Source organism: Falco biarmicus, chromosome 1 (genome assembly GCF_023638135.1).
Source record: "Falco biarmicus isolate bFalBia1 chromosome 1, bFalBia1.pri, whole genome shotgun sequence".
Lineage (NCBI taxonomy): Eukaryota > Metazoa > Chordata > Aves > Falconiformes > Falconidae > Falco > Falco biarmicus.
In genome coordinates, this window is record NC_079288.1 from 66,976,063 (window position 1) to 66,988,204 (window position 12,142).

Below are 12,142 nucleotides of genomic sequence, written 5' to 3' on the forward strand. Positions count from 1 at the left end.
GTCTGAAAGAATATTGCAAAGCATAATCATGTTCTAAACAGATTTTTTTGACAGTTAAGTAGATTGCTACCCTAACCAGGAATTATACCAACAATCTCACCCTCTAGATTTAGTTCATTTGTTCATTGTCTTCTCTTTCATTTTTCTGCCTTGAAAATTTGCCTTTGTAAGAGATCTTCCCAAAGACTAAAATCGATTTTGAAAATGTAAAATATCTCTGCTTCATTCTTTAGTTATAAGTCTGAGGTATCTGTTCCGTTATAAGACGTATATATATCCTAAACTATCAATGGTTTAAACGTTGTTGGCTTGATTGTGCTCTAGATTTCATGCTGTGTGCTTGTTCAGATTGGCCTGTGCTTACTGAATATGCACAATCATATTTTTGTGGTACTGAAAAAGATCAAAAAGTATAGGAATAGCCAAAAATGAAAATTTAAAATCGCAAAATATATTCAGGTACAGTTGTGACATGACTAAACAGTTTACAGAGCTATGATATTTTCCTTTATCTTGTTTATGACACTCAGTGCAGTGTAAGAATTCATTTAATTTCTTTGTAGTTAATGAATAATTTATCCCATATAACTTTGGATTTGAACTAGAAATCTCATTAATTATCAGAGCACAGGAGTTACTTTTAGCTTCTTTAATGTGTGGCTCTGGATTGCTTATGACTTTGTATATATAGGCATGTGTGCACCATGGAGTTTACCAGGTTAAGATGCTAACATTGAAACCTTTCAAATATTTAATGGAGCAGTTGTGTAATTTAGTTATTTTTTTGTTTGAGACCCTCAAGCATCCTAGTGTCAGAAATCTAGGAAAACTTTCAAAGTATAGTTTTTGTCTTATCTTGAAATGTTGTCACCAGTCATTTCATATTTGCAAGACCTGAGTAATGGAATAGCATTAAGCTTATACAACAGTGAGATTTTTTAAATGTCCATTTAATAATAATTCCTCATCAATAAGATCTGTCAGTCACCTAGTTTAAAATGTATTTTTTTATAATATATTTTGAAAGTTCAATAAAATGAAACAGCAACTTAGTCATCAGAAGTTTGTGTGTAGATTTGTATATATTTCGATGATCTGAATATGTACATATTTATTCATAAATACCTGTGTGTATGTATTTTTACATATAAAATATAAGTGCACTTTATCAATCAGAATTCTTGGCAAAAACTTCTCAGATTCTTTTAGGTGTGACCAGTTTTTTGAAAGATGTTCTGTCATATTGTGTGCTTTGGCAAGGTTCATGCAAGTCACTTTTAAAAATGTTTTAAAAACTTACTTTTCCTTCTAGTATTCTGGAATTTCTTTGCCTTTTCATGATTTACAAAACCACAGATCTCACAGCAGTTCCTCCTCAGTTAAAAATACTTACCTGATGTAAATATGGTCTAGTAGGTTTTCAGTTACTGCTTATAAAAACACAATATTAAATGGAGATATTTATCAAACATTTCTGTGGGTTTTGTCTTGATACTTTTAAAATCTCCGGGTATTAATTGCGAGATCAACTAGGATTTGTTTTAGTTTTCAATAGTTTAAAAATCAGCTGATTTTTTTTTTTTACATGAATATACAAATCAATAGTGAGAGTGCTGCCAATAACTGTAACTAGCCAGATTAATAACCCTAAAAACTAAAGCCAAAATCACAATAATATTTTTATCTTCACAGCAAATGGTAAATTCTTTGTGCCTGTTTATAATGTACATAAGTGCAGTTCTTAGAAAACTGAGGCCTTGATCCTTGTGGGTCGTTGGGAAGAGTTGATGTTAAATGAATTATGTTGACTAGCTTATCTCCCTCCTCCCCCCAAGCAGCGCAGAGGGACAGAGGATGGGGGTTGCAGTCAGTCCATCACATGTTGTCTCTGCTGCTCCTTCCTCTTCATGCTCTTCTTCTGCTTCAGCCTGGGGTCCCTCCCACAGGAGACAATCCTTCACAAACTTCTCTAATGTGAGTCCTTCCCACAGGCTGAAGTTCATCATGAACTGCTCCAGCATGGGTCCCTTCCACAGGGTACAGTCCTTCAGGAACAGCCTGATCCAGCGCAGGTCCCCCACAGCGTCACAGGTCCTGCTAGAAAACCTGCTCCTCCGGTGTAGGCTCCTCTCCATGGGGTCACAGGTCCTGCCAGGAGTCTGATCCAGCACACGCTCGCCATGGGGTCACAGACTCTGGCACATGCACCTGCTCTTGGTGTGGGGGCCTCCACGGGCTGCAGGTGGATATCTGCTCCATCATGGACCTCCATGGACTGCAGGGGGACAGCTTTCATCACCAGACCTCACTCAGTTGAACAGTATACATTTGAGGGAACTGACTGGTACCTGGATGTGGTGATGGAATAAAATTTCATTGTGTTTAATGATTGTGTTGCAAAGAGCATATTTCATGGGGCCACAGTCATAGTTTTAGGAGCAGTGGTAGCCCTGGCATTCTGACAGTCTGGAAGTTGACTTTTCAAATGTTTCTAAAGCTAACAATTGTTTTGTAAGTAACATGTAATCTAAGGTCACAAGACAATGGAAATGGTATAAAAAAATGCTGATTGAATTTCAAAATATAGTCATGCATTGCATTTTTCTTACAATGGCTGGCTAAATAAACCTGTAGAAACTCATTATAAAGGAGGAAAATTATTAACCCTTTAATGTATTCAGTTTCTGAATTCATAAGGAATGCAGACAAAACTAGGATGGATAGTGCTAGGATATGATAAGGGGGTGATCTAAGGTCTTGAAGCCTGGTGACACTATGCTCAGGGAGGACCGAGAAATGTCATTGAGGGAAGTTCTATTTGTAAAGGTTTACTATGTAAATAAACAGCTAAACATGACATTTGATTGAAATTACAGGCAAAGTGAAACAATTATGATTGAAAAGAATAAAAATGACAAAATGTCTGTTTACTAGCTTATTTAAAGCTAGCAAATTTAACACTTTAATAATTGGTCTATAAATTACTTATTTTTTTCTTGACTTATTTCAGTCATATATGTATTTTTGTTGTGAAATGGTTGTTTATTCTGTGACTTGTGGCAGTAGTTATTCACAGTGAGTTCATTTATGCCATTAGTATCTAACTAGTGCATGGTAAAACCTCAAGAGTTTTGATTTGGATAAATATTTAGCAATATAAACATTTTTCAGCTTTACATTATAAAAATCTTATATCAATATGTTTGATATGTCAAATGGATTTAATCTGTCTTTTTATTTCTAATTGAATTGAATGACTCATTTTTTTGCATTTTTTACTTTAATGAAAATAAAGGCAGTTTTTAAGCATAAAACTGGTCATTCTATCTGTTTTATAAGTTAGTTGGGCTTTTATTTGTGTTTTAAGTGTTTTGTTGGTTTGTGGTTTTGGTTTTTTTTTTCCCCTCCTAAGCACAAAGCTTATTAAACCAATCTTTGCAATGGGCATGTTTCAGGAAGAACTTTTACATGAACAGAGTGGGATTTCTCCATGACTTAAAAATCAAGTTAAAACAAACTTAATACCATCCAGTCTAAAGGCAATGTGACAGTTGAATATGAATATGAATATAAATAACTGTAAAAGAAAATTAAGGATGTAAAAAAAATGTTTAATGGTTTCTAATTAAATGCCATAACTTCTTTAAGCAGTTTGCAGTTACTGCTTGCTTATATGCTAGAAGAACTTAAAAGAGGTTCAGGAAAACAGCAGATGATGATGGTATCCATATCTCCTAAAGGGCAAATTTAAAGCTTAGAAGGGTTTTCCTGTTTCTTTTGGTGTAAATTATGCTGTACACAATGGCATACTGTTATGTAAAATATGAGTGTATGTATAATGACTTAAATTATTAATTTAATTTACTAAGTATAATACAAAATTTATAATTTCATTTATGATGTGCATTTATAGAAGGAAAAGATTTTTCTTTAATTGTGTGAAAGAGTGTACTGGTTTTGGCTACAAGCTATTATGAAGAAAATTACCTTTATCTCAGCCAAAACCAATACAAAAAAGTCACATAACTTCTCTTAAAAAAAAAAAAAATCCTGAACGACCTCATAAAGGGGAATAAAACAGTCTTCAGAAATAATGTGAACTACTTACATGGATTACATTAAGGACTTTTACAGTTTCTTGCTGATAAATTTGAAATACAAATCCAATTTGAAATTTCAAACCAGAAGTTTACTTTTAAATTAATGAAACTCACCAAATTCTTACTAAGTTCCTCGTAAAAATAACACTGATGTAATTTACGCTGAATGAATGCATTCCTTCTGTGCTTATGGAAACTGATTTGCTATACGTTCTCAGATAATCTTCTTGTAATAAAATCTATGAAAAACAGACATCTCGTTTGCTTACTTAGACTTGCATCTTTCTTTTCCAGATGACACGAGAGCAGTATATATTAGCAACACAACAGAACAGCCTTCCAAGGACTGAACATCCTCAGTTTTACCCAGTAGGAATTTATGGATGGCGAAAGAGGTGCTTATACTTCTTTGTGCTTCTGTTGCTGGTTACCATGATTGTTAACATGGCAATGACAATATGGATTTTGAAGGTTATGAATTTCACAGTGGTAAGTATCGCTTTAACTTTATGCATCCTGATTCTTGAAGTAACCTTTTAATTCTGGATTAAACAGATTTTTTGTTTTGTTTTGTTTGCCCAACTAAAAGCATTTTGGTAACTATCCCAAGCATCTCTTGGTCTCGTCACCACTTACAGCAGTCAGTTGTTTCTGTGTCTCTTCTGTATGGTATCTGTCTTAGGAGGAAACAGTGTTAGTTACATCCTAGGGTGGCTTTTTTAGTTCTTAGTATTTTTTCCAGTTTACTGACCATTTGGATGGTGTTTCCCCTAGAACTTAGACTAGTTGGTTTGAGATTGATAAGAGAGGGCAGGTGAGTATAAAAGCTGCATGCATTTGAGACAGCCTCCATGTGGAATCTTTACTAGCAACAAAGTGTTACTGAGTCTGCATTTCAGATGTACATCTGAAAATAAACACCTTAATTCAGTGGAAACAATGTTAACTTTCGAGCTCTGCCCAAAGCTTTGGTTGGATAAAGGTGGTAGGAGTGCTTACTAACTGGCAGTGGAGTAATGTCTTTTTGTATATCAAAAGGAAAGATAGAAGACACCACAATTTAAAAAAATGGTGGTGCTTCTAGGATCATTGCACTCGCTCTTTGATTTTGACCTTCATAAGACATATTTTGATGTAGTTAGTAATCCATTTATAATTTCTAGGGTCATAGCACATTTCTATTCTCCATTAGTTTATTGGAAATAATAATAAAAAACAGTCAACAAAACCAGCATTAAATATATGCGTAAAATTATATCTGCTAATGCTCTGCAATGCATAAGGTTATCTGAGGTCATTGCCTGGTGAGATGTATTGAGCAAATGAATTGTTACTTCTGAGTTGCTACTAGTGGATTAATACGGTGGATTCATATTTTGACCACTATATGACTTTAATATTCATGTACTGAAGACTTTGTTAGAAGTTTGGGGTGGTGGTGGTGCTTGGTTTTTGGAGTTTATTGTTTTTTGGGTTTTTTTTTTGTGGGGTTTTGTGTGTGTGTTTGTTTGGGGTTTTCTTAGCAAAATGTGCTTGCAAAACAGGACATCCACAGACACTTTTTCTATTTGCATTAGAAGGGTATTTGTGCATACCTCTTGACTTCAGTAAAATGGTCTGCTATTATTCCACAGGAAAATTAAGCATGGAAATTTAAATAAGTTAAGAAGATGCTTTAAAAAGCACATAATTTTTCTCTGTGCAGAAGATTGCTTTGCAATAAAATATTTGAAACTACTGCTCCCATATCTAGGCAATGATTGACCTTCCATACTACAAGCTACTACAGCACTGTCCAGTTTGAAACTCTTACAGTTTGAACATAGAAACTTTTTAAAATAAAACTAGAAAAGAGATCTTGAAATATTTTTCTTTTCTGTGTGTCAAAGCTTTGTTAGAAAGTTAAACAATTATGGTGAGTCACTAAATCGGTGCAGGAATCTAGTGCAGGAAACAACTGAATTGTTTCACAGTTGTGTTTGCTAGTTAGTGGATTGAAGACCTTGCTTCAGTAACTTGAGATGTATGTATCTGAAATAATTATGGAAACACTGACTTAACAGTTTCACAAAGATAATGTTTGAAATGTTACATGCTTGATTTATAAACTCATTATTTAATAATTATAGTTCAGAGATCACAAAGCTTATCTGCATCTTTAATAATCCTGAATTTGTTATAAATACAGATAAATGGTATGCCGCTGAATAGTGTGAGTTAATCTTTAACCCTTCTGTTACAGAATTAAAAATATTTTTTTATATTCAGATTTACCATAGTCATATATACCAGTAAGTGATTTGGAAAACAAAAATGGAACATATCACTCCTTTTTCATATGATAACCCCTCCAAAATATTGCATATACTTGGTAACACTGTTCATTTAGGAATATCATATACCCCTTAAATACCTCAGAAATTATCATTCCTACTTAGCTGTTTGTTATGAACAATCTGCAAAATTTTCCAAAGGATTTGGTACTTAAAAAGAATAACCAAAGCATTTTATTTAATGATCATACCACCACCAGATCTTTCTTACTCAATTTTATACATAGTATATCCCTGTTGACATAAAATTACTGAACGTTATTCTTTTAATGGCAAAATATTTCATGCCTTTGTTTAATGACATACTCCTTCAGGACTGATTTGATTTTGTCTTCCAACTTTTATATAAATTTATAGAATGATAAGTGGTTAAACTGTTTCAGAAAATATAATCCATAGGCATAAAACTGTGGTTTATGACCTGAAACAGTATGTCCTAAAGTGCATACATTTGTTTTACAAAGAGACTGTTAAAAAATATAGTAATTAAATTATATTACAATAGGATATTTAATATTCTAAAGCCACATATAATAGATGTAGGCATATCATGTAACTTAAAGCTGAAAGAATGAAAAAAGTCTGTCAGTATTTACTTCTGCTTTTATAAGAACCATTATTTTAGATCATGTTCAAATTCATTTTGTTTATTATACACTGATGAATACCAGTTTTCTTCTGCAGATTGATTGAATGATAGTCTTCTACTTGGACTAGTTAATATTCACATTAGAGTCTCTGTATGGGTTCAAAAATTGATTGCTAGAAGATTGTCATATAAAAAACTCTGTAAAATCTTCATGCTTTTGTCCACACATGCACATTTGAGCACCAATGAGAAATTTGTATCAAGTCTGAAGGAGTCACATTCTTAGTGATGGATGTTGGAGAGTAATTTAGTTTATGAACCTAAACTTCATGTATTCAAAGAATGCAGCAGCTTTGAAGTATACATATATTTCGTCCATGCATGTGTATATATGTATAGATACATATAAACTAAGAAACTGTATATCTGGGTAGTGATAGGAAATCTGAAGTATAGCTAGAAACTTTTTGAAAAGGAAAATACTTTTATGAAACTGGTTTGAAGAGTATTTGCACAAGAGAGGAGTCTAGCCATGATAAAATAATTGTTGAAATTGAACTGCTTTGATGTTTTGACATTATTTTAAATTATGTGCTGTTTTAGCACAAGCCAACATTGAGCTTTTTATGAAAACAATAGTAATTTCACTGCTTCTAGGGGTTGTGAAGAGCCAGGGCATGGGTTCATCATTGCTGGCTGACAGCTGCAGCAATGTTAATTTGTATTAGCTGCTGACTTTCTATTTTTAACTGTGCAGCTGCAGCCACTGGCCAATTGGCATAATAAAAGCCTTTCTGAGTTCGATTTATGCATTCTCCAATTGGAAAAGTTTTTTGAATGTATTGACCTTGCCTGTTAAAATCATATTCTGAATGTGAGCTAGTTATCCCATGCTTGTTTATACAAAGAGAGGAGAAATAGGGTTGGCTATTCATCTCATATTAAGGCAACTAAAGTGAGTTGTCCTTAAGGAATGGATGTTGAATATCTCATCAAAGAAGTAATTAAAAAGGAAATATGGTTTATTTGCAATTGTGTAAAAACACAGTGTAGGCATGTTGTGCAAATCTCCTTTTATTAGATTAAGTAGTATAGCTGGGAAAAGTAGAGAAACTTTCAGGTATATAATCTATTCTTCCAGTGTACAATGTGAGAAATAATTTTGAAAGGTAAATAAAAATTACAAATAATTACCCTGGTATAATGTATATCAGACAGGCAAACCCAGAGGTAATTAGTATCTGTGTAGCAGATGGAATAGTAGATGGTAGAATCAGAGATGTAATAACCATTTTTTGAAAGACATTCCTTGATACCACTTGAACATTATTCTCTGATACAATTTTTATTTTGCATCATCTTTAAGATATTCTAAACTCAATAGAATTATGATTGTATATAATTTATTCTTCATATTCATGAATAAAGTACATTGACAGTTGGTTAATCTGATTACTTACTGTGTAAAAGAGATTTACTTTATATTTTTGTCACTAAACACATACCAGTGCAGAAATATGTGACTGCGAGTTTTCTGCAGGTTATTTCAAATTACAGCTTTAAAAGAGAAATTCAAAGTATTCCTCTTACCGCTGTGAAGTGACATTGCAAAGTGACACAGGGCGATCAGCATACAAACCTAAGTCCCCCCTCTTGGTGGGGGAGGCATTTGATATCAGTGCATTTATACATTTTCTAATATGTACACAGTTGGCATTGATATTTGCATTTACTTGACATTACGTTATTCCATTGCTTATTACATTACCTTGAAGTTTGGAGTTTACTAAAGCTGAAAATTGTAATGGTAGGAAAAATGCAAATGTGAACCCCTATAGTTTTTAGGATCTTTTTTGGGTTGGCCTGTGATTCAGCCACATATCCTAGGAAGTATCATATCAGCACTGAATTATTTTACCGGTTTTGGTTATATATCTGGTTTTGTGTGTCTCTGCTTTACCCTTAGGAATCAATGTATGAAAAGACTTATTTTTTTACCCCTAATGCAGTCTTCCAAATCAGGTATTTTCTCTTGCTATAGTTACTTGCAGTCTTGTAGTCAGTTTTGACTGCTGTCATTTCATGATGTTTTCTGTATTAATACATGTTAAACTCCCCTTGCCAGTAGTACCATGGGAATTACTTTTAAGATTAGGAATGAGACAGCTTATCATCTGGGTTGAGACAGCTATTCCTCAAGAGAACTTGTACTTCAATTTAGCTTGAAACATAAGCAGCAGTTTGAATTTCCTGGCTAGAATTCGTGTGCTTTGTGCTTACAATTGAACATATTCTGGTTGCTGGCTCCCTAGCTCCAGCTTCGCTTTACTTGGACAGCAGGTAGTTTGCAAGATGGTTAAATGTCTGCCGAAAGATACACATGCCAACTAAAGATGATTTCTTTTTATGTGACAGCATATATAACAACACAGATATATGCAACCACTAACTCATCTCTGCATCTTTATAGATCGTCCTTATATTCCTTTAGGAGTTTGACTTTTAGAGCTAGAATCTTTCAGATCAGCAAAAACCTAAATCTGAAAAATAATATTTTATTAACATAGTTATAGAGACCAATAAACACAAGTTTATTTTCCTGGGTTTTGATTGAGAATGAGAAAAATATTTCTTATTTTTAATTTCCTGTGTTGTTGGGACACACACACATATTCTGATCTTAATATCCAATACAGAAAAAATGCTTATAATTTTTTCAAAGTACAATTTGTTTATTAAAGCTATGATTTGATACTTAAGGCTTTAGTGGTACAGAACTAAAGCAGCTGTATTAAATACTTTTATCTAGACTTATAGCAAACTGTCTCGGCATGCTGTAAAATAAAAAAATAATTTATTTACAAAACTATACTGTAATACTCATCCATCGAACAAGCACAACAGTGATATGAGCCATCAGGTTTCTAAGATTCTTTGACCACCCAGGTCTCTCTGTTTGAAGTTCGAAACAGTATTTGTTCTGTTATTAGTTCAGTTGGTTCTGCTGATCTATGCAATGAAGACAGTATTTGCCTATGGCAGCTAAAATCAGAAGTAAGAAAAACCTCTTTTCCATTTCTTAGCTAATTTTTGTAGCAGACTGGCATTTGAAATTTATTAAGTTGTGTAATAGCTGTACTTATCTCTACTAAAAAATAATTTGGTTGTTTGGCAAACAGACAACTTTCATTTTAAAAAGGCAGCAGTTTGTTATTATGTTTTGAATAAATATTATCATGATTTAATAGTAGCAGTTGCTGGATACTTAATATGTTCTGCCGCACCTGCAGATTTCATTTATTTAAATGGCAATCATTTATTGTCAATGAGTTACTTTAAGCTGTAAATAATCTCATTTTAAAAACTTGTTCTCTTAACTAGATAGAGAACTATTTCTCTATATCCCTCAAATTTTTAGTTTTCAAGAACCTGATGTCCCATTTTGGGATGAATGCAAGAAAGCTTTTGTTTCCTTTTTGTTTGTTTTCTGTAGTGAGAGAGATCCAGTCCAGAGCAGGCAATATCATTAATTATTAATGATTAAGAGACTTAGTCAAGATATCGGAGACCAAGGTTCAAATTCATGAAGTCTCCAATATAGATCATGTCCCAGGTAAGTGTCCTACTCATAGGCTATTAGTCCTCCTCATTTCTGATGTTATGTTTCAATAGATCCGTGACCTGCATCTTACTATCTTTTAGTCTCAAACATTAGATATCCCTGTAATAAATTTTATTGAAAATTCCTATGAAATAGCTGTCTATTCCTCAATAATATTTTCTGCTCAGTTTATAATTCCTTTGAAAAAAAAAATGTTTAGAAAAATTTCAGCCAGCTAAAATGAGTATTAGAAAAGCATATATGTGTGCATACGCACATGTATACACACACATGTAATTGGCTGTATTCTCAGCTCCTTTTTATGCTGCACTGGAAAACAGAAACTTGTTTCTTGAATTAACCTGCCAACACCAGGCATGATTCAAAGACTTGTTCATAGCATGTCAGCAAAATAATCTTGTTACGCATTAATTCTACTTGTACTTTATCCCGTTTGTTAACACTCATGAAAAAGCACAACTTTGTTGAGTGGGAGGGTATTTTCAAATAATTTTGTCCTCTTTGATTTGGAGTGCAGTGGGTAGGAATGAATTGATTTATTCTTACTCTCTTTTAAGCATGTCACATAGTTTCTGTTCTCAGTACAATGAAGAATTCATTTTAAGTATTTCTAATACCATTCTTCTAAATCACTTTTTATCTCATTTTGTATATTTATCTCCTATATTGTATACCTTCTTTCCTAGCACTTATGGGAAGAAAAAAAACAACAATCTGTCAGTGCAAGTATGGTGTAGGTTTACTTGACTGTACAGTAATTCATGTGCACAATCCTAATTAATTTCTGTAAATTTTCTGTTATCTCCTCTTCACCCCATCCCCAGTGAAAGGGAAAACATTAAAATCTGTCATGTCATAGTGGAAAGGCAACTAATCTAAAATACCAAGTTTGCAATCTCTTATTTGTTACATATACTCATGGCGAGAGTTTGCACAAACAATCAAGCCACTGTTACAGATATTTGGTTAGCTGTTTTATAGTACTAGGCATCTCATGCAAAGGCATCTTGTTAAAAAGTAGGAAGGTATTGTTTAAAACAGTGCTGTTTAATAACACTTCTTAGCAAATATGAATTGGCTTGATTTGATGTGCAGGTTACATGATTGGTTCTGGGTGGCTGAATGCAGAATTTAAATATTTTATTTTATTCCTGGGATATATATCTGTGCATTCTGCTGTTTATTGTTACAAATTATCTCTGGTGAAGAAAAAATGGAAAAAAAACCATTTCTCATTTTTATATTTGTTTGGTCATGCAGATTTAATGGCAGGATACTGTTAAAGTTCCCAACAGAAAAAGGGAATAAATACTCTGCACCCTACATAACCTTGTAAAAATGTGATTAAATTCACTGCAGGAAAAAAAAAATAATTCTATTTATACCATAGTTTAAGCAATTTCAACCTGACCTTGCAGTGGCTTTAAAAAATTGTACTGTAGTATCCAGATTTTGAATACTTGGGGAAAACTGCCTATAATCAATGTTTACTTTGTAG

The 12,142-nt window shown here is 33.2% G+C and overlaps 1 protein-coding gene across 1 annotated transcript in view; it reads left to right on the forward strand.

The window, feature by feature from the left end:
• The first annotated feature begins 4,394 nt into the window (after nucleotides 1-4,394).
• The window catches only part of SGCZ (sarcoglycan zeta), a 222,824-nt gene continuing 215,076 nt past the window's right edge, over nucleotides 4,395-12,142 (forward strand). The window contains exon 1 of the mRNA XM_056352775.1: nucleotides 4,395-4,589. Within this exon, the coding sequence (XP_056208750.1) occupies nucleotides 4,395-4,589 (195 nt within the window). The remainder of the gene's footprint in view (nucleotides 4,590-12,142) is intronic.